The following is a 22,936-nucleotide window of genomic DNA, read 5'->3' as shown; positions in this document are numbered from 1 at the left end:
TTGGCAAATGTATTTGTATCTCTACTCTTGCTATTCAGCCTCTGATGTGCACTTCTTTGGATGGGGGTGTTAGTAGACACATGCCTCGTCCACCCATGTTGCAGCCCTAATCAACACCTCTTTTACAGTGATGAGATCAAACCTACAGCTTGTCTGTCATTCCAGAATTGTAGTCTTTGTTTAGGTTAGTACCTTGTAAACTGAGGAAAAGTCCATGGGCCAGTCCGAGCTTGATACAAGCTGGCAATAGTCCAGGCAGAACATTCCATGGGATAAACAAGTCATTGTATTTTAGTGGACGATGCAATGAAGAGTTCAACATTCATCTCTATCTCAAACCACTGCTTGGTATTTGCCGATGGTACGGTCTCTTTCACAGCTGCTTTCATCGCAAGTATTCTAAAACGGTGGGTTTTGAAAAAGCTGTCAGGCTTCAAGGATATATTAGATCTGGTGTACTTTTCCCCCCGCAAGGTTTCAGCAGGGTTTCTGTTATGCCATTGATGCAGAAAAGGCTGTCTCACTGAGAATGTCAAAACACCAAGACAGAGGGCAGTCTGATACACATCCTAAATAATCTAAATGAATGTATATGGCAGCAATAACAACAACAAAATAAAGAACTCAGCGTCAAACCAATTAATTGTACATCAACATATTCTTCATCTATTCAAACTAGAGTTTAAATAGTCAGGGGGCTGAGCGGTAAGGGAATCCGGCTAGTAATCAGAAGGTTGCCAGATCGATTCCCAACGTTGTGTCCTTGGGCAAGGCACTTCACCCAACTTGCCTCGGGGGAATGTCCCTGTACTTACTGTAAGTCGCTCTGGATAAGAGCGTCTGCTAAATGACTAAATGTAAATGTAAACTAATTCTATGATGTGCCCATAATCTAAGGGGGGGGTCATCACCTTGGCAGTGTTAGTGTGACACACACACAGTGTGCTTTGGGCTGTCCACACTCAGGGAACATGATTCACTTCAACAAGGCCAAGGCAGCCCTAGTAGCCCAGCAGAGAACAAGCCTGCTTCATCCCTCCTGCTCCCAGCACACCTATCCTGCTCCTTCTGGCAACACTGTCTGATGACCCAATCCACAGCCTGCCATCTGCTAAGCAGCTTTGCAAACACATGCCATCTCCCTCTCTCCCTCCACGCAGGGAAAATCAAACGGATGCTAGCTGGCGTCCTTGTGGAGGGTCTGGATTGGCTGAAGGCCCTCCATGTATGGACAGGCTGCAGGGGAACAGCTGTGTTTCTCCTCCTGCTGCAGTCCCACTGGCTGCCCCACTTCCAGGCCCCATGGAAACTAAATCACCTGATGCTTTTAGCACCTCGAGAACATGGTGCACAGCTGGTTCCTGTCGTTAGCCACTCTGTCTCACATGGTCCAGAGACTAGCAGGGGACAGAGACTGTCTCACATGGTCCAGACACAAGCAGGGGACAGAGATTGTCTCAAATGGTCCAGAGACTAGCAGGGGACAGAGATTGTCTCACATGGTCCAGAGACTAGCAGGGGACAGAGACTGTCTCACATGGTCCAGAGACTAGCAGGGGACAGAGCCACTGGCTCACATGGTCCAGAGACTCGCAGAGGGACAGAGATTGTCTCACATGGTCCAGAGACTAGCAGGGGACAGAGACTGTCTCACATGGTCCAGAGACTAGCAGGGGACAGAGACTGTCTCACATGGTTCAGAGACTAGCAGGGGACAGAGACTGTCTCACATGGTCCAGAGACTAGCAGGGGACAGAGACTGTCTCACATGGTCCAGAGACTATCAGGGGACAGAGCCACTGGCTCACATGGTCCAGAGACTAGCAGGGGACAGAGACTGTCTCACATGGTCCAGAGACTAGCAGGGGACAGAGACTGTCTCACATGGTCCAGAGACTAGCAGGGGACAGAGCCACTGGCTCACATGGTCCATAGACTCACAGAGGGACAGAGATTGTCTCACATGGTCCAGAGACTAGCAGGGGACAGAGACTGTCTCACATGGTCCAGAGACTAGCAGGGGACAGAGACTGTCTCACATGGTCCAGAGACTAGCAGGGGACAGAGATTGTCTCACATGGTCCAGAGACTAGCAGGGGACAGAGCCACTGGCTCACATGGTCCAGAGACTCGCAGAGGGACAGAGATTGTCTCACATGGTCCAGAGACTATCAGGGGACAGAGCCACTGGCTCATATGGTCCAGAGACAAGCAGGGGACAGAGATTGTCTCACATGGTCCAGAGACTAGCAGGGGACAGAGACTGTCTCACATGGTTCAGAGACTAGCAGGGGACAGAGACTGTCTCACATGGTCCAGAGACTAGCAGGGGACAGAGATTGTCTCACATGGTCCAGAGACTAGCAGGGGACAGAGCCACTGGCTCACATGGTCCAGAGACTCGCAGAGGGACAGAGATTGTCTCACATGGTCCAGAGACTAGCAGGGGACAGAGACTGTCTCACATGGTCCAGAGACTAGCAGGGGACAGAGACTGTCTCACATGGTCCAGAGACTAGCAGGGGACAGAGACTGTCTCACATGGTCCAGAGACTAGCAGGGGACAGAGACTGTCTCACATGGTCCAGAGACTAGGAGGGGACAGAGACTGTCTCACATGGTCCAGAGACTAGCAGGGGACAGAGACTGTCTCATATGGTCCAGAGACTAGGAGGGGACAGAGACTGTCTCACATGGTCCAGAGACTAGCAGGGGGACAGAGCCACTGTCTCACACAGATTTCACAGGATTTTACATTTATCATGCAGAAAAAAAGTTTCACAAGTACCACAAGCTGTAATGTCCAGGTAATTGCAGCATAGGGGGTGCTCAGGACAAGTGGTAAGGAACTAGTCTAGGTGGAGGATGGAGACGGTAGTGACGAGGAGCAGATCCTTCCACCACTGAGGAGGAGGAGGAGCAACGCAAGGTGGGTGTGGAGAACCCTTCTTCCTCTGCTCTGCACCTTCACCAATATTTAACACTGTATTTATATACTGTAGGGTAGTTAGTCAATGAAGAAAGAATGCACTCCTGCACAAGACATCAGGCTAGGCCCAGTGGAGTGACAGGAAGTGATGTATTCAAGATGACAGGAGCAGCAAGGGAACAGGAAGTGATGTGTTTATAGCTTATGGGGCACAATCTTAATAACAGCTGAAGAAAAGGGACTGGTTAGTGACTATTTAGTTAACTGTTGTTAAGTACTTATGATATGAACAGTGTGAGTATATCAGTGCTTAAAGCAATTTTGATAGCAATATGGTCATCATTATTCCCATGTGAGAAGGTATATTAACTTCCAGTCCACTCTAAATTTTATTGGGGCTGTTTAAAATTGTTTCTCTCTCTACCTGGCAACTCAAAGACAGATGGTCTTGGTACAGGAACCGTTTAATATCATTGAAACATCAATCAGATTATCAACAAAGGTCTAAGAACTGGAACTATTTCTTTGCTTCTGCTGTCAAGCCACACAGTTCAGCTCTCATCACACAGAACCAAAGACAAGCAGTTAGAAAACCTATTCTTGTCCTTAATTATCTAATAAAAAGTGCCTTTCAGCTCCTGCTAAGTTTGGTGCCCTGAAGATGGTAATAAAACAGCTCGTTTATGGTATTGCTTAGCAACCACTTCTGGGAGGGGGGAAAACAGTGTTAATTTAGAACAAACAAAGATGTTCTTATTTCTACATGTTCATCCTAACTCTACTTCTGGACCTTTTAGTTCCCGGTCGAAAGTACTTGAGAACAGCTAGAGAATAGAACTTGTGAACATGGGTGTAGTTCTCATTCAGACACAGACGCCTGTGAGTGGATGGTTATGAGAGAGGGCTGACAAAAGGGGGAGGAAAATTAGGGTTGCCAGCATTCTTCTCATTTAAAGCTGTAACTACACAAAAAAGCACTCGCACGGAGTGGGCTGGGTCTGCTTGCTGCTTTCAGGAGAGTCTTTCTGTCTTCATGGTATAGCAGTGATAACCTGATCATTTTTTATCCCTTTTTTCCCCTGCTTTGCACACAAGGAAGGCTCATGTCTTTCTTATAGACATGATGAGATTTGTACATTCAAGGACTTTCCTTCTCCTGGTGGTCTCAGTGGCTCAGCTTTTGTTTGTCAAATGTCAGGACAATCCCAGTGGTGAGTATCCTCATTTGCTGTTGATTTTCACACTTAATTGCCGATGTTTGAAGCGTGTGGGTGCTGGGAACATGCTGTGTTGAACATTAACATGAGCTTGTTGGATAGTTAAGTTGCTTTAATTGGTTTGGGGTTCAGTTTTGACATGCTGCAGTACAGTGGAACTTAATTTGGTCCAGGTGGTTGGACCAATTTGGGGTGACAATTCCTTCTTAACGGAGGTGTAGTTGAGTTCTACAGTACATTTAGCAAGATAACAGAGAACCAGCTGTTTGCTTCCTGAGGACTTTGAATGTGTGTTGGGATTGAAGTAAATACTGGTACATACTGTTTGATAACATGATCTATTAACTATTATCTTGTGCCTTCTACACTGGAATTGATAGCAGCTGAAAGCACAATTATGACATGGAATATGTTGGCTGGAGTTGTTTATAGTCTGATTGGACTAGACAGGAACAGTCTGAGAGTCGTACAGGCTTTGTGGAGATTGAGAGTAGATGAGAGGAACTCAAGTGTGGATTATCTTAAATTGGAAATCTAGATATTTAAGTAAGAGTAGAAGGATGTGAACATCTGTTGGTTGTTGAGAGTTTAGAGGTACCAGCCACAATCCAGTCCGGGGGTGAGGGGGAGAAGGGGGGGGCATTGTAAAGTAATATCCTTATTCCTTACCTCAGCATCAACAAGTGTTGCCAACATTTTAGTATTCTTCACTGCATTCTCCACTAGCTGGTTTCAACACCAGCGCTCACGCGTCTTTGAGGAAGCACAGCTTGCATGTTAATGCCAGGCAGATGTGGAGTGAGGGGGGGGGGGGGTGTATTCACGTAGTCATGAAGTCCTGGGCTTTAAAGACCTCTGAGCAAATGGAGAACGTGTCTGCGTGGAGCCGGAACACCTGAGTCTCATTATTCCAGGCTGTGTTGTTTTAGCAGCTCTGATGTCACATGTTTTAAATATGATGTCATAAGCCCAGAGCCTGAAGCTGGTTATTCAAACTGTCTGGAAAGTTCCCTTTGGTTGATTGAGTCGGTTTGTTCCCAGATGGGAGACTATCTCCTGCATGGAGGAAATTATTCTTGGATGACTGATGAATATTAGATTTACCGGTAATAAGACCCAGTACCTGTTATCAGCATGATCGGAGATGCCGCCACCTACTGGTTCTGAATGTGTACTGGAGATTTTGTAAGGCTTGTTTTGTGCGAGACTTCCACCTGATAATGAAATTTAAATATATGTTTTAATTGCTTTTTGAATGCCTATATTAGCTATCTAATCTGAAAAATGGGGTTAAAGAGTGGCACTGCTGTAGACTTCTAACCTTTCTGAAATAAGACAGCCTATGAAGACTATTGAAACATCATCCTTAATATCTTTGAAACACAAACATGTAGACCTACTTTCACCCGCCTTCTTAAACTAGCTCAGACTTTTGTAACTTCCACTTTTCCTCAGAAGAGAAAGTTCTTGGCCTCAAATTTGAACAGATGTCCATCCCTGCTGGGTCAGTGGTTGGCTTCCTCTGTCGCTTGGTGAAGACCAGGGTTCAACATCCATCCATCTGAAATGAAGCACAGGGGATCTGAACTCATGTTCCCACTCAACATTTAGATTAACTCCAGAGCAGAACATTGAATCTTTACTGTGAATAACTCAATTAAACTAGCTGTTAAATGAGTGTTTGTGCCATTTAATGTATCATTAAGGGTAATGGAATTACCAATAAAACTATAGATGGACCCAGGGACACAGTGCCTTAGTTTAATTTCCTGAGGATTCTTTTTCTGAGAATTGTACTTACGGTCAGAATACCCAAGCTTGGTTTTCAGCAGTGTAAGCACAGTATATGCCCACATCTACAATTACCAGTGTTACTGCATTTAATTGAGATTTTTATATGGAAAATGGTGACTTCAAATTGAGTGTGGTTGAATGTTGATGAAAGTTGGGTAATTGCAAACAGACGTTTTGTCTCAAAGATGTTGGAACATAACTGTAATATTTATCTCGTCTAAAAGGGAAAAAAAGACATTGCTGTGGCAAGAAACTGTGGCCTGTTGACGTTCATTCTCTCTCATACTGCCCACATGTCTGAGGGGCAAGCTTTGGGCAAATATCTGTGGTAAAGTCCAGAGTGAATCTTTGATGGGTTGAATCATGTTTTGAGGAAATATTAGAAATCTAAATGTTAACTAGAATTGTGCAGAACCTGATGAATATCACATGTATGAACATGTGTGAAAAGTTTTCTGGTAGAGGGGTTTTGCTTGATCCTTTGCTGTGTCTCAGGATGACAGATCAGATGAGTGGTCTGTGGCGTGCACTCTGGACGTGTACTTATACAAAAAATCATTTAGAGCTAAATGAACAGGGAACCTCTCACTGACACAGGGACTAGCGACATGTGTGGATCATTTGGAGGAAGGCTTGGGGTTTAACATGAAGGAAAGACTGGAACCAGATCACAGGCTCCAGTAAGAGTAGCCAAGAGTTTGTGCATAGGACATTTGCAGCGAGAATCTGTGTTAAATGGTGTCGGTTGCATGTGTGTGAGAGAGAGTGTGTTGGTTTAAGTTGGCTGTGTGTGTTAGGACACACCCCAGCATATAGACACAACGGTAAAACATCTTCAAAGACGTCACTTAGCACTATGGCTACAAGAAAGGGACTGAATGTTCATTCCTTTGGTACCCTTTTTACAGTAAGATGTTGTTTTATGCACACATACTCATAGTTCATATCCAGAGATTCTGTTTTTTAAGACACCTCCTGCTCCCTCACATCAAACATCTCCTTTTCATGAAAGAGCTGCTATTCCAAATCAACAAACCTACGTGAGGTCATTTTAACTCGCAAATTGGTTCCAGTTGTTGTTGCCACATCACTAACATTGCAACAAAATGGCTGTTTTCTACCAAACCTAAAATGACCAAGCATGTGAATCCAACCAGGTCTGATTCAAACCACATGCAGCATTGTTGCTCTATGACTTGATTACATGCCTCCTTTCTTCCCAACTAGGAAAAAAAGACCAGCACAATTTGACAGTTTTCAGTGAATCTATCTGAAGTTACGACTCCCAGAAAATTCTCCATTACGTTTCAGAAGTGGGAGTATTCAGTTATGTTATCAGTTGTCCTAAAGTGGTAAAGTACTGTGGCTCGCCTCTGTGACTGAAGCGCACAGATGATGGAGCTGATGGATTGTTAAACATGGCTCACAGTCATGAAGTCTGCTCCATGGGAACTACTTATAAACCAAATGATGGCAGTCAGCAAATGGGGGAAGGGGTAGGGGGATGACTTCCAGATGTTGAAATAGTTGCTTTGGCTGGATTTGGAAAATATTAAAACAAGGTTTGGCCTCAAAAGAGTAAGGGGAGGGTGACACTCAGCATGTACAGCTGTGCTGGTAATGTGTGAGTCTTGTGGGTTTTCTAGGTAACAGTGTTGTGGTCTGTGGGAAATCCAATGTCCCCTGTGCCTCTTCTGTCAGAAGGTAAACTAACCGTCTATTTTGAAAGCGTACAATTAAAGCGTCTGTGTGTTTCCCTGTCTTGAGTGGCACTTCCCTGAATGTGCTCTGTGATCCAGTCAGCCTGTCCGGGGCCACAGCCTCAGATGACAGGATGCATCCAGAAACACATGCCTCCTTCACCGACACGTACGGCCGGCTCCTGGCCAACACTCTTTTCGTCCCAAGTTGCCTTTATTGTTTCTTTGAATATTTACACAGCTGGTTGCATTTTTGTTTTGTTTTTTTGCAATTGAGATTTGAAGTACTTTTGCCCTCTACAGTTAATTCACAGTCGGTTGGCAGGTTTTAATATACTGAGCTCTCTCTCTGACACTGTTTTCCGCCCGTCCCTTAGTGACCATTTTATAGACTGGAGTAAGTGCTTTAAATACTGGATGTCAGTTTCAGGAGAAGTTATGTCCTGTTAAGGAAGCTCTCTTAGACTCATGGCTTCAGCCAAAAGGATGAGTCAGGGAAGCTATACCAATGCTCATCAGCATATGCTGTAAGATTGAAGTTGAACTACTGTAGAATGATTTCTTTAAGCCAGTATACTGTATCTTAAAGACTACTCCTGAAGCTTGGTATACCATTAAAGGGTCATTTTACATTTTAGCTACAAAAAACGTGTAGCTTTTCAAAGGCTTATTATATGAATTTAAGTGTGAAAACTGATCATTTATATCTACTTGGTAAGTGCTTGTCTGGTCTGTGCCGCCTGTGAGCCAAAGGAAGGCTGTCTTGACATCTTGTGGCCAGGACAAACCCAAATTCTATGCTTGGCTCAGTAGTTAAGGTTATGGTTGCTTTCTGTTCAGACTTTAGTGGGTGACAACATGCCACAATGAGGCCTTAGTTATGTTTAGGTTCTTGGCAGTTTATTGGACAGCTGATTGACTGCACGTTGGCGTTCCTGTGATGACCTACATGGCTATAGGTGTTTTTGTAGAGGTGGCTCTTCTCTAGTGTGACAGGGCTAAACAAAACTGCACTCTCCTATTTTATAGTGTACAGAATGATTCGGAATTGTTAGAATTGTACATGTTATATTTAAAGACTGCTGCCACTTTTATGTTTATTGTATGCACCTGTCCACCAAAGCAAATTGTTTGAGTACACTTACTTGCAAATAAACTTGATTCTGAAAATGAATTAAAAGGAACCCCGGCATTTTAGATGAAACTCTGAATCCCCTCTGGAAGGTGCAGATGCAGCATGTTATAATAACTGGTCCAGCCGCAGGATGATGATGTGGGAATGTGTTACTGTGCTGCTGTGTGTCTGTGTGACTACGGCAAGGCTCCCCATACTCCTCTTCTGCCATGTGTTGGCCTTATCGGATGTTCCTCTTAAGTAGATTAGAATATATTCAGAGCATTCAGGAATTCCCTGGAGTACTGTCAATACTTGGTTTCCTGCTCTTTGGTGTCTGGGGTCTGTTTAAGGCGTCTCTGCAGCCCACATGACAGAACACAGCACCCCTGCTGAACAGAAAAACTAAACATTCATTATATTGTTCTTCCATAGCACAGACACACCTTTCACGTCCTCAGATGAATATTGTTGAGACTCACTGAAGTCCAATACTGTTCTAGCAGCAGAGATGGGAAGTCACAAAGTACAAATACTTTGTTACTCTACTTAGCTAGATTTGTTGGTATCAGTACTTTACTTAACCATTGATTAGAACTATTACTTTCACTTTTTACATGTTTACACCTTAGTACATGTACTTTCTGCTTCGTACATTTTAAAGCCAGGCAGACAAAACAACAACAAAGTTTCAAAAGGTTGAATTTTTTTCTTCCAAAAATGTGACCCTAACCTTATGAAGATGCATTAGGAAATGCATGTGCTTACAACATTCAATTGACTGGAATAGATTCCGACTACATCCCTAAAAATGTTCAGCATATTACAATGACAAATGTGGTTGCCTGAAAAAAGAAGGCCAGAGTCAAAATAAAGATTCAGACAGAGGAGGGCATTCTTTCAGCACAAAGTTGGCCTGTTTTCATGGTCGCCTTCCCGCCCAAACACCATCCACATCACACATGACCAAGGGGATGTGGAAATATTTGCTAATTCTTGCAGTGAGTCATGGCAACCAACTGAATTGGATAATTTGACCAAATGGAGCCATTGCTGCAGTATCCTGTGATGGGATGGATGTAGACTGGTGGGGGAGGATCTCTCAATGAGCTACAACTTTTTACGCTCAACGTCTGTGATGTCTACAGGGGCCATGTCTACAGGGGCCATGTATAGAGGGGCCATGCCTACAGGGGCCATGCCTACAGGGGCCATGCCTACAGGGGCCATGCATACAGGGGCCATGCCTACAGGGGCCATGCCTACAGGGGCCATGCCTACAGGGGCCATGCCTACAGGGGCCATGCATACAGGGGCCATGCCTACAGGGGCCATGCCTACAGGGGCCATGTCTACAGGGGCCATGCCTACAGGGGCCATGCCTACAGGGGCCATGCCTAGAGGGGCCATGCCTACAGGGGCCATGCCTACAGGGGCCATGCCTACAGGGGCCATGCCTAGAGGGGCCATGCCTACAGGGGCCATGCCTACAGGGGCCATGCCTACAGGGGCCATGCCTACAGGGGCCATGCCTAGAGGGGCCATGCCTACAGGGGCCATCCCTAGTTGATGTTGTGGTCCCACTCCTTCATAGATTCAGTTCAGGGTTATCACTGAGGTTGAGTCAAAGCTATCCTCTGTATTTGAAGGAAAATTTGTGAAACAAATAGTGTGGCAAAAAGATTAATCTTACGTTATCTGGCAAGCATTAGGAATTGTTTAGATTTGGGTTGCCTCTGACAACTGCCTGAAATAAAATGTTGGCTTTTGTGGTGTAAACATATGTTAAAGGCATAAAGTAGGCCCACATGTGTTGTCTTGGTGAAACAATGCTACAGTGGGCTAAATGACCTTTGAAAAGAAACAAACAGTTGGCCTTTTTCACTGATGCTTTTCTTAATGTACCATGCATGATGTGCTGTAACAAACATCTCACGTTTGGATATTAATCACTCGGCTGTGCATAGTTGATTTAGTCTCATTCAGATCTGTATTTACTCAGACTAAACGAAGGCAGTAAGCAGTAAATATGGATGCATGCAGTAGGGTGAATGTGTTCAGTGTTTTCCCCTCCAGATTCTGTCACGCAGAAATTAGGTTAGGGAGGTTAGGAGGGGAGGGGGAAGAGATGGACGAACAGGAAGAAGAAGTAAGAGTACAGGAGGAAAGTTGAGAAGGGGTGGGAGGAGGGAGATGTAGACGAGGGTGTCTCTGTGCAGCATATGTCATGAAGAGCAGGCTCTCTCATGGACCCTACCCGGCACAGGAAACACTGTCATGATGGAATGTCTTCTGGACAAGCCTGTGTTTGGGCTCTGGGCTGTGAACATCACTGGTTTCTAGTGAAGCCTTCAGGAGACACAGGAAACATTTAGTTTGGATTTATACTGCAGCTCCTTTAAAAGGTGCACTCGTGTAGTAGAAGGGGTCTATCTATGTTGGAAATTGGACAGGCCACATCTCTCTGTTAAATATGTGCAAAAGTAACATGTCATCATATGGTTAAAACATTTCCATGAGTAAATAAAACAAATATATAAATATATCATTTTTAATCAAAGACGTTATCATTCAGACTTGAATCATAGTGTCGTCTGCTGCGGTCAGAAACATCTCTGATGTCTCCAAACTGGTCAAGTTTCCTATTAAGTTGAAGCTGTCTTTAAAAGTAATGATACCGTTTTTGTCCTGATCGGAAAAAGAATCCCTGCCTGTTTTCAGAAGGGCTCCCAGTAGACCTCCGTGTCGAAGCTCTTACAGCTGCTGATGACATGAACAGAAAATATGCTGCTGGGCGTGGCCGGGGTAAACAAACTGCAGCAAAGCTGCCAAGAATGAGTCCCTTCATTTGGCATTCAGTCCTTCCCCAAGTCGATTAAAATAGTATTCAGTATTGTCCATTCTGCACATAAACCTGCGCCGTTGTCAGATTCTCTATTTTACATCCTTGCTCTCGATGAGGTTACTTGTTAACACATGAAAAGCTGCAATTTGAGCATGAATCCTCTGCATTTTAAGAAGCATTATTTAATCATTATTCAAGTCATGCATGTTGGACATGGCCTTTTGATCGCCATTTCTGTCTGTCTTGGTTTGACAGAGATATAGGACTCACTAAACTTCCAAGGGGCCCATTCTGTAATAAAAAGAAAGTGATAAATCGTTGTCAGTCCTTGATGCTTTTAGAATGATGTCACCTTGAGCCAGAGGGGGCCTTGTAATGTGTGTATGTTAGACACACAGTCCAACGATCACACACTGGGTTGGATTTAGGGTTAGCAGAAGGTTAGCTAAATATTTGTTGATATTAGTTTAACTTCTCACAAAGTGTAATGTTATCAAAGCCCTGAATTCACTATCAATGCCTATTGTATAGCAAAACAACCATAGCCTGGACCTCAACAAGATCGATGCATGTCAATCTAAAGATCTACATCTTTAAACTTATACTCTACACATGTAGTATGATTGAGCCTCAAATACAAAACTAGATATTTTTATGACTTTTTACCTTTTGTTTTGTGTTCAAGAGTAAGAGATGAACATGTTCAAAGCAGCAAGCACAGGACTCTACACAATGTGACAATCGTTATGTCCCGTACCCTGGCTGTTCTGCTGCCACTCCGGGCTGCACTGCAGGAAGCACAGACAGACAGCTGCAGCACCTCATCAAGGTATAGGCGAGAGAGAGAGAGACAGAGAGAAAGAGAGAGACACAGAGAGAGAGACAGAAAGAGAGGATGCACATACTCTAAAGCAGTGTTTCTCCACTGTCCTGCGTGTTTTAGACGTTTCCATGCTCTAACACACCTGATTCTAATGAACGGCTCATTCTGATGTTCAGCCTGATAACGGAGATTTATTAGAATCAAGTGTGTTGGATGGAGCATGTAACATTACTCTAAAGGAATGACAAAGAGGTGAAGGTCAAATGGTCAAACTGGTTCAGACTGGTTTCTACTGGGTCATGGGTTCAAGTAGAATGTGGTGGCAGTATATTCGACTATCCTGGGAATGTTCTGGATAACATCAATAGGATACCTCATAAAAAAACTCCTAGTTTCCCCCTTAAAGAATGATTATGTATTTATATTGGAGTCACAAAGATTTGTAAAACCAGAGTACTCCTTTGGCTTTGGTAGAATGCAAGTGAGGAATGAGTTTCTTCCTACATGGTATAATGAGAAATATCTTTCCTCCTTTAGGTATCTTTGTTCAGACTTGACCTCAGCTTGTTTTTCTTGTTCCATGTGGATATTGCTTCACCTCATCATTAGAACATACAATACCAGACATCGGCTATAAGGGAGTCAGATGGCTGAGTGGTTAGGGAATCGGGCTATTAATCAGAAGGTTGCCGGTTTGATTCACGGCCTTTCAAAAATGACGTTGTGTCCTTGGGCAAGGCCCTTCACCCTACTTTCCTCGGGGGAATGTCCCTGTACTTACTGTAAGTCGCTCTGGATAAGAGCATCTGCTAAATGTAAATGTTATAACATTTTCTATATGGAATATAGTAAACCCAAGTTATGGGTTAAATCAATACACTCCATTGCGTTTCTTCCCTGCGTGGTTAAGTGACATCATCAACGCATGTTGTGGGTGAGAGTTTGGTCCAGGGTTCTCGGCCGGCAGGAACACAGTTTATCTTCACACATCTGGATATGCACTTAGCTGATGTGAAACAGCAGGGCGCCGTGACCTGTTGTATATGTTGAAAGGGCAGTTCTGCTCAACTGGAATGTTTAACTTCAACGTGAACGTTTCCTGCGATTCAGACATGGCAGGATACCTGGTCTCGCTTCACATAAAAAGAAATTGCGCTGTAAATAGTTACTAAGACAAATTCAAGTTACGAAAGAAAGACAAGTATTGACTGTTTAGGCTGCGAAAGGTGCTGGTGTTCGAGACAGTGTAGATTGTATGGCACAGAGTGTGTTGAATATAGCGATGTGAAGGAGTCCTGCTGTCTTTTGATTTGTCTGTGTTTTGATGGTAGTACATCTGGCTTTATATCACACATCATGACCAGATGACGAGGTGTTTTAATAGGATGAAGATGTGTTTTTGTCTCAGTATCAAAAAGTTGTGCCGCAGACACAAAATACAAGAACAGTTCGTGCACGGTATCCATTTTTATCTTCCATTTCCTCACCTGAGGATCCACAGAAGAGGAGCATGCGGGGGTCTGAACGGTGAGGCCTGGGGGTGTTCAGAGGAACGAGACATGCAGCATTACAGAATGCTCCCAGGCGCTGAGCGTGTCTCCATGTTTAGCTTGGTTTGATCCAAGCGCTGTGGACACAACCTGAGAGGATATGAAAGCCACATGTTTGACGGCTGGCCAGGACACTGTAAGTTAGGGTTGCAAATCTAACAGGTCCACCAAGGAAACCTAAATATTGCAAGCTTTTCTTTACCTCTATACTATCTTGGGTACTCATGGTTATGTTCACGCCAGAGATAAGGAAATAATCTTATGTTTAATACTTTCTATTCTTACTCCCCGCACCATGTCTCTGAGTGAGCTAACCTGTGACCACAGGTGACCTGTACACTCTCATGGTGAGAGTCTCACCTTTCTCATGGCGAGAAGCACCAGCGTGTAAGATGTCATTAATATCACTTTGTGATTAAATGAGAATTGATTATAGTCATAAAACACACAGGTTTAAGGGATAAGCGGATCCGCTTTGATCTTGTCTTCATTGTGCTAGTGTTTATGTACCAAGTGTGTTATGGCTGAGAAAATGATATATTATAGGTTAAACATGGCTATGGCTTTGTGGTGTAAAGACTGTAATTTATCTAAAAGTGAAAAAGCGTAGAAAACACAAACCATGTGAAGCTGTTGGGCAACCCAGGTGCCTCCGCAAGAGAGACCGCATCCTCAATGGACACGGCACTACCAAATGAGAAGAAGGTTCTTACTGTCATCTCTACTAGAATATCGAGATGGAGAAAAAAATTGGAAAAAGGAAAGTGTCTCAAACATTGCTGCACATTAGTGTTTGTGACAGGAGACACTGTGATGCTCCATGTCCTGCTCTAGGCCTCTTGACGTTAGAGAGTCGGGGAAACTGCAGGCCCAACTTTGAAGTGTTTTTCATAAAGACCAGCTTTAAATGACTCAAGCCTAACTGGATCAGCATGTTTTACACAGGGTGAGTTAAGACACATGTGTAGACTGTGTTGCTTCACTAAACAGGCTGCTTTAGTCTATCATGCTCAAGTAAGGATTTACAATATTGAATAGATCATATTTACAATCCAGACACACACTGTTGCCAGACTGGGACATTTCACGTGGCAGCATTCTGTGAGATGCAATTTTTAATTCTCAAGTATGACAAGAGCTGGAAAATATCTTCCTCGGTAATACACTGCAAGCCCTGCTTGATTACTACAACTCTCATATTTTATCATCAGTCTCAGTTTATCTAGCACAAGTTGGTTTCTTGACCTGCAGTTACCTGTACACTTCTGAATGTATAAATAAACAAACTGAATAAAGCAAAAGTTTTTTAGTAGTAGAACCAGAATTGAAGTGACCCTGGGGATTGCTGGTCTCCACAGCTGGTGACCAGAGGCCAGTCTGGCAGAATGAAGGCAGTGGAAAACCAGGGGTCCGTCAGCAGAGAAGAGCAGGATTCTGGGTAATTCCAGTAGACCACAGTCCTTCATCCAGGCTAAACTGGGTGGGAGGAACTCAGGCGGGTCATTTGTCTTTAAAGGAAGCCCCATGGTAGACAAGCTCTTGAAGCAGAAGCCAAGACAATTCATCTGGAAGCTCCTTCCACATGTGACCTCTGCTGTCCAGCTTCCTTCCACACCCTGGAGATGCAGAGCTGTTTGTGGAGGCAGAGGAGAGGAGCGAGTCCCAACAAGCATGGTGGGAACGCCCCCGGGGGGAAAGTTAGTTGTTGCACCTCAGTTTGACTGAGATCCCTAATGCAATTTATCACAGCTCTGGAATATGAAAGGGTGCTTTTGGAAAGTAAAATAAAATGTTTATAAGCTTTTCTTTAAGAGGAGAAGCTTGTATGGTCACAGAGGGCAGAGAGATAATCAGAGGGTGTAAACACACTTTGATGTTTTCAACACTCCGTGGTCAAATTACCAATAAAGACGTGTTTGACTCCTTTCAAGGATGACACCAAAAATACAGTGTCGGTTGTTTGTGAGTAACAGTGAATCCCAGATAGCTTCATCATTTAAACTACAAGAAGGGTCATGTGTCAGTTGGTGTCTGTAAATGTATGTCTGGTCTGACACCAGAGGAAGCAGAAACACACATCTGCTCCCAACTCCCACCCAGCAGCTGGAAGTCTTCTTCATGACCTTCACATCTTCCTACCAAACACCTTCCTACCAAACACCTTCCTATCAAACACCTTCCTATCAAACACCTTCCTACCAAACACCTTCCTACCAAACACCTTCCTATCAAACACCTTCCTATCAAACACCTTCCTATCAAACACCTTCCTATCAAACACCTTCCTACCAAACACCTTCCTATCAAACACCTTCCTACCAAACACCTTCCTACCAAACACCTTCCTACCAAACACCTTCCTACCAAACACCTTCCTACCTAACACATTCCTACCAAACACCTTCCTACCAAACACCTTCCTACCAAACACCTTCCTATCAAACACCTTCCTACCAAACACCTTCCTATCAAACACCTTCCTACCAAACACCTTCTTACCGCACACCTTCCTATCAAACACCTTCCTACCGCACACCTTTCTACCAAACACCTTCCTACTCTACATCTTCCTACCAAACACCTTCCTACCAAACACCTTCCTACCAAAAAGACTTGGTCCCTTGTGGGACCCACCCAGGCCTTCAGGACCCTGTGGTGTCTGTGCTGGAACGGCTCTTTAAGGAAACGAGGGCACAAACAGAAAGTTCTAGCGCTGGACCTATGACAGTGGTCTCGAGGACGTTCCATTCTTACTTTAGAACAAATGTTCTCCAAATCAGTTCATGGCTTTCAGTTGTGGATTTGATTTGGCAGGGACTGTTGTAGCTTAGGAAGAGGAAAAGAACGTGAGAGGGAAGCTGCATAGGAGAGAGAGAGAGAGAGAGAGAGAGAGAGAGAGAGAGAGAGAGAGAGAGAGAGAGAGAGAGAGAGAGAGAGAGAGAGAGAGAGAGAGAGAGAGAGAGAGAGAGAGAGAGAGAGAGAGAGAGAGAGAGAGAGAGAGAGAGAGAGAGAGAGAGAGAGAGAGGAGGGGGGGAGGGAGAGTTGCAGAAGAAAGTTCTGTTTAAGTGACTCATTGTTTCCATGAGGTCATTTCTAACCTCTAGACTTCTGGCTGCATTGCCTTGCTCCCCAACACAGCGCGATCTGAGTATTTCCACATTAGCCAGGGAAAATCTATAAAGTTTTTTTGTTTTTTAAGCCCTCGCCCCCCTTGTCTACATCTGCCAGATACATTATATTTGAGATCATTCAGTATTTTCCTCCAGTATGTTCACAAGGACTGAGGCCTACACGTGAGGCATGGTTCCATTGCGGACGCTGCTGATCCCTGCTATCTCTCATCCTCCAAGCCTGGAGTGCGAAGACAAAGTCTCCCAGACATTCTCTCATGTTGAGTCATCAGAAACCATGTTCTAGAGCAGGAAAGGGAAACCGTCTGCCCTCGGACTGGCAGACTGGGAGGATGAGTGGAAAATGAACATCAGCTGGACTCCTCAAAGGCTGCCTGCTTTTTCATCGTTAGACTAAGCAGTACAAGTGGGCAAGGAGCGTCTGCCAGTACATAACCTGTGATGCATCAAGCTGAGAGGGGGAGGAGCCTGTGACGCATCAAGCTGAGAGGGGGAGGAGCCTGTGATGCATCAAGCTGAGAGGGGGAGGAGCCTGTGATGCATCAAGCTGAGAGGGGGAGGAGCCTGTGACGCATCAAGCTGAGAGGGGGAGGAGCCTGTGATGCATCAAGCTGAGAGGGGGAGGAGCCTGTGACGCATCAAGCTGAGAGGGGGAGGAGCCTGTGATTCATCAAGCTGAGAGGGGGAGGAACCTCCTCTTCACCCCTCCCCTGAGTGCTCTCTTAAGACTGCCCAGCCAACCAACCACACTTCTCTCTTTCACCCTCAAACCCTCGAGAGGAAAAGGTCTGTCTGACTGATGCTCCCATCCTCTGATGAGCTGACCCAGCAGGACTGGGCCTTGCAGATGCTGGGATCTATCCATTAGAGATACGATGAGGACTGCAGTCACATCCTATCTGGGCCTTGTTCAGTCCTTATTAGTAGTTGCGTGGTTCATGGGTACTGCAAAAACGTGTTTGTCCTATGAAAGACATGTGTGGCTCTATGTTTGCTCTGCCTGTAAACAATGTTGTAAAGATTAAATGGTACCAAATGTACATTCTCACTGTAGCATAGTAAACACTGTCAGAGCCTTTTCTGTCTTGGATGAAAACGTCCGAAAAATGTAAACATTGCCGTGTTTGAGATATGAATGCCAGCCTGCAGAGAGACTGAGTAGCTATCCTTTCAGTAACCTTGGACTGGTGTTTTGGGTTATCAAATATTTTAACGCTCAATAGAACAATGACAAAGCTTTCTTAGTTCAGGGTGTATCTCCACTGGATTGTAAAACACACACTCTCCCTCTCTCTGTCTCCCCCTGAGACACACACACACACACACACACACAGCCAACCCAGCTGCTGCGACCATGGAGGTCCAGAGATAAAGAATGCTGAAGGCTGTTGGGAAGCCTGCTGGGGGTCATGAGGTCATCATGAGGTCATCTGTCATTGGTCTCCTCACAGCCGACAAACACAGAGAGTAGGCAGGTCTCCTGTCTTCAGTGTGCGTGAGCGCACGTACAATCCATGCATATGTGATCATTAAGAAGAATTGAGTGTGTGTGTGTACTGTACAATACAGGTGTGTGTGTGTGCCATGACTCAGGAACACAGACAGTTAACAACACTTTGGGGAGATACCTGCACTGTGAACACACATGTTATTATCCACTATCCTCTGAATAGCCAGCCTCAATCATCCTGCTGCCCAGCCTGGTGCTTCTGCTAACCCTCATGTGCGTGGCCAGTTCCTCCTGTTAAGACCTGCTAATACATGATTTATGATCTCAGGAACATCCTGCCCCTGGCCTCATGCTTATCTGGATGGATTCCGATTAGTTTGATCTGTTTGATCCATGTCCCAGAAAGAGAGGACTGCTAGCACACACTATCATCTCTACACTGATTGGACAGTACTGAGAAGTTTGTCTTTTGTTTTCACTTTGCGAATCCTGAAATTAATACAATTCTCTAGGATGAGGACTGAAAGGGTGCCTGTCCCAGCACAGGTTTAATGCCTACCTGTGAAGCTCATGAGTGCCACCTGGTGTTTACAAGAAGAACAGGTGAAGCCCTCTGAATAACCTCGCCGTGGAGATTAAGGAACTACACCCCCCTTTATAGAAACAATTCTGTAAAAAATCTCCCGGTACTGTAAAATCACTCTTTCTTTTTAATGAACTTGGTCGATTTTTTGTGGTTTTGTTAAAAGGTGCCTTATAGTGCATTAATTAGATTAATTAGAGTTTTAAGTAGAGTTTTTGGTGGAGAAGCGAAACAAATGAGGCATGCATCAGAGACCTCTAAAAAATCTGAATTTATACTCATATTTTTTTGGTTCTGTCTTCTATGTAAAATATTTTGTTTGTTGGTGGATGTTTTTTTCTTCTTTAATTCTGTTTCTTCAGTTGAGTAAGGGTTTTAAGGTGTCATGTCTGCAGGAAATGAGCTCATGTCTATCAGCGGGGGACTTTACAGCAACCAAGTTTCACCTTTTCCACAATCCCTTTTCCCCTGTTGTTAAATAGATTTTCTCCAGAAAATCATGGGCATGTGGTTCACATTATCCAGTAACATGTCCCGTCACGTTTCCCTGTTATTGATTCACGCTCATGTTAAAACTTAGAGAATGTCCTGGACTGTGTTTCATGTGTCTTGCTGTGTGTCTCAACTTCAAAATCACAACGTTCCCATCCGTTTCCTCTACCAGTAGGAGAGCATAGAACCGCCTTCAGCCAGTGCTTCCCCAGTGCCAGAGTGTGCCGTGTCTGACATGTCCCTCCATCCTTCGTCAGGAGATGACCTGAGCTGCAACATGGACGGCCAGGTGTACACCAACAGGGACATCTGGAAGCCGGAGCCATGCAAGATCTGCGTGTGTGACAGTGGCACGGTGCTGTGTGACGAGGTCCAGTGTGACGAGCTGTTCACCTGTGAGCAGGTGACCATCCCTGAGGGGGAGTGCTGTCCTGTGTGCCAGAGCGGAGGATCGCCCGACATCGGCCGGCCTGGTGAGTCTCTGGCCCTGGAGGAGACCACTCTAATGCAGGGGGGGCTGGAGAAGACCACTCTAATGCAGGGGGGGCTGGAGAAGACCACTCTAATGCAGGGGGGGCTGGAGAAGACCACTCTAATGCAGGGGGGGGCTGGAGAAGACCACTCTAATGCAGGGGGGGCTGGAGAAGACCACTCTAATGCAGGGGGGGGCTGGAGAAGACCACTCTAATGCAGGGGGGGGGGGACTTTTTTCAGTTGTCATAGTTAATTTTCTCTATGTAGGGTGTGTGGGGGAGGGGGGCAGATTTGCTGTTTTCAAAAAGTACAATGAAATGTATGCCCCTGGTCTACCAGCATTAACTCAACTTGAGGAATGTGTCTTAAAGATTTGGTATCAACTTAATATCCCAGCTTTTGTCAGGAAGTACTGCAGAAGATGCAAAGTGAAGCATTTACTTATTCACACATCTTTGGTTTGTTGTTTTGCTTTCAGATGGCAAAGTTTACAAGGTAAGTGTGCCTTAACCCTGCTTATTCAGCAGTTCTGTGTTAGAGGAAAGAGTTTGGGTTTTAGGGACTCATTTCCTTCAACTTACCTTTCCAGGGTCAGAAGGGAGAGCCTGGAGATGTTCCAATAGTACGTATCCCCTGGGTCCTGCTGAATATTAATATAAACATTAAATTAAAAACTTGATTCTGAACAATTTACAATTTACTTTCAAAGTGTCATCTATTTAGCAAGGACTAATCCCCAATCTAAATGTGTTCACAGGTGACTGGAATAAGAGGTCGTCCTGGACCAATGGTAAGATTGTGGAGTAGAATATTTCACACTTTAAGTGTGCAAAGACAACTACACATTTACATTTACATTTAGTCATTTAGCAGACGCGCTTATCCAGAGCGACTTACAGTAAGTACAGGGACATTCCCCCCGAGGCAAGTAGGGTGAAGTGCCTTGCACAAGGACACGAACGTCATTTGGCACAGCCAGGAATCGATTGATCCAGCAACCTTCTGATTACTAGCCCGACTCCCTCACCGCTCAGCCATCTGACTACACATGCATGTTTTGTGTCCATTGCTGTGTGATATCTGAGCTGTGCAGTAGTGTATAATGCATGTGGACACTAGATGGCACAGTTACCTGTCGGTTCACCTCATGGATGCAACACTGAATACTCTCCACAGCACCTGCAGGAACATCCCTGATAGGTTTCTGACAAATGCAACAGTTCTGCCTTGTGAGCTGGTCGTGTTGTTGTGTCTCCCAGGGTCCTCCTGGCTCTTCAGGATACAGAGGAGATCGAGGACACAAAGGAAGACCTGTGAGTTCATCATACATCTGTCCCTAACCCCTCCAGTATAAGTAGTATTAAATAATACTTATATGATGTATGTATTATATATCACATTTAAATTGTATTATGTGCTGAATATTATCCATTTTGACGTGTTTTTTATAATAACGTTTTTACCATAATGTTAAACAACAGATTATGTTTTAAATTGAAGGGAGACAGATCTGCACATCATACAGCGAACCCTGAAATTGAATAATTTTGCATGCTTGTATCTTGAAATCCGCAGGCAAGTTCATAAATAAACATGCATGTGTGACTAAGCTGTGGGATCCATTAGGGGACTTATTTCCAGGGACAAAAGTAGCACTTTCCTACATGATGCATTTTGCCATACGTACCTGGTTCATCTCATACATACATTACTCACAACATTAATTCAATGAAGCGTTTCCTGTTCAGCTAATCATTGAAATGAGCAAATCCACTCTGATGAAATCACTTCTCATAGTAAGAAAAACAAAGCTATGTTGTGTATATATTTGTAATAATGGTTCAGCTGTTGTCGTGACTGATGGCACTAGCCTCCACACCGCAGCATCCAGGATCAGGATGAGCACGGTGCATGGGGCCTCTTCCCTTGCTCAGGGTAACATGCTGCCTCCCCGTGTCTCCCCCAGGGTCTGCGAGGGCCCCCAGGGTACGATGGAGAGCCCGGGGTGCCGGGGAACCCAGGGGAGCCAGGCCCTCCAGGACACCAGACACACCCCGGGGTGAGCACACCAAGCTCTCCTTCATTTAGTTCCTTTGGTGGATCTTAATCTCACAAGTGGGCTGAGACCAGTCCACCGGGATCAGTGATCTTCAATATGCAATTCAAAATGTTCTCGTGTTGCCTTTGCCTCATTCGTTTTAATTTGTCAGGTCACGTCCCATCATGGGGCACATGAAGGTCTGTTTTGATGTGAGGCTTTTCTGTTTCCACCAGGGTCTGGGTGCTCAGATGGCAGGAGGCTTCGATGAAAAATCAGCTGGCCAAATGGCCATGGTGCCAGGAACCAGGGTAAGTTAGGCAGCGGATGTCTATCCTGCAGTATGGTAGGGTGAGACAGCAGTTTGTTTACCTGTTTAGAGCTCAATCAAGGCTTGTCGTTACCTCACTTTTATTGAAATATTTTTGGGCAAAAATGGAAATGTGGAAATGTTGGAATGTTTGATAGAGGTTTATTGAGTACTCTGGTGAACTTTGCTGTTGATCATAAACTTTGTTTCAGGGAGAAGCAGGTCCCAGAGGCCCTGTGGGGCCTAACGGGCCGGCTGTAAGTAGAAACCCATCAACACTGACTTCCAGTCAGCTTGTGATTATGTCATAATCTATTGTAGCAAGCATCAGTCTCTCATCAATGTTTCCTCCCTCTAACACAGGGTCACCCTGGACCACAAGGCCCACATGGAGAAGTTGGGGATCCTGGACAAATGGTACACCCCCCTGCCACTGCCAAACACACCCAGCCGCACTAGTCACATGTGTGGGAGGTGACATGCTGA

At 44.8% G+C, this 22,936-nt stretch overlaps 1 protein-coding gene and 1 long non-coding RNA gene across 2 annotated transcripts in view; one reads left to right on the top strand and one right to left on the bottom strand.

The window, feature by feature from the left end:
• Positions 1–3,886: 3,886 nt before the first annotated feature.
• The window catches only part of col5a2a (collagen, type V, alpha 2a), a 33,442-nt gene continuing 14,392 nt past the window's right edge, over positions 3,887–22,936 (top strand). Inside the window, exons 1-10 of the mRNA XM_084688408.1 lie at positions 3,887–4,140; positions 19,886–20,101; positions 20,581–20,597; positions 20,692–20,724; positions 20,860–20,892; positions 21,362–21,415; positions 22,069–22,161; positions 22,377–22,451; positions 22,663–22,707; positions 22,814–22,867. Of these exons, the coding sequence (XP_084544534.1) occupies positions 4,050–4,140; positions 19,886–20,101; positions 20,581–20,597; positions 20,692–20,724; positions 20,860–20,892; positions 21,362–21,415; positions 22,069–22,161; positions 22,377–22,451; positions 22,663–22,707; positions 22,814–22,867 (711 nt within the window). The 5' untranslated portion in view covers positions 3,887–4,049. The remainder of the gene's footprint in view (positions 4,141–19,885; positions 20,102–20,580; positions 20,598–20,691; positions 20,725–20,859; positions 20,893–21,361; positions 21,416–22,068; positions 22,162–22,376; positions 22,452–22,662; positions 22,708–22,813; positions 22,868–22,936) is intronic.
• On the bottom strand, positions 5,557–21,363 carry LOC146233275 (uncharacterized). Its single transcript, XR_014741586.1, has 3 exons — positions 21,235–21,363; positions 20,684–20,745; positions 5,557–5,707 (listed from the first exon to the last, which is right to left on the bottom strand). It is a non-coding gene; the product is annotated as an uncharacterized LOC146233275 (long non-coding RNA).

This window comes from Hypomesus nipponensis, chromosome 23, assembly GCF_054491055.1.
Source record: "Hypomesus nipponensis isolate SF chromosome 23, ASM5449105v1, whole genome shotgun sequence".
Lineage (NCBI taxonomy): Eukaryota > Metazoa > Chordata > Actinopteri > Osmeriformes > Osmeridae > Hypomesus > Hypomesus nipponensis.
The sequence above is the reverse complement of the archived record's forward strand: the minus strand, read 5'-3'. Positions and strand labels throughout refer to the sequence as shown.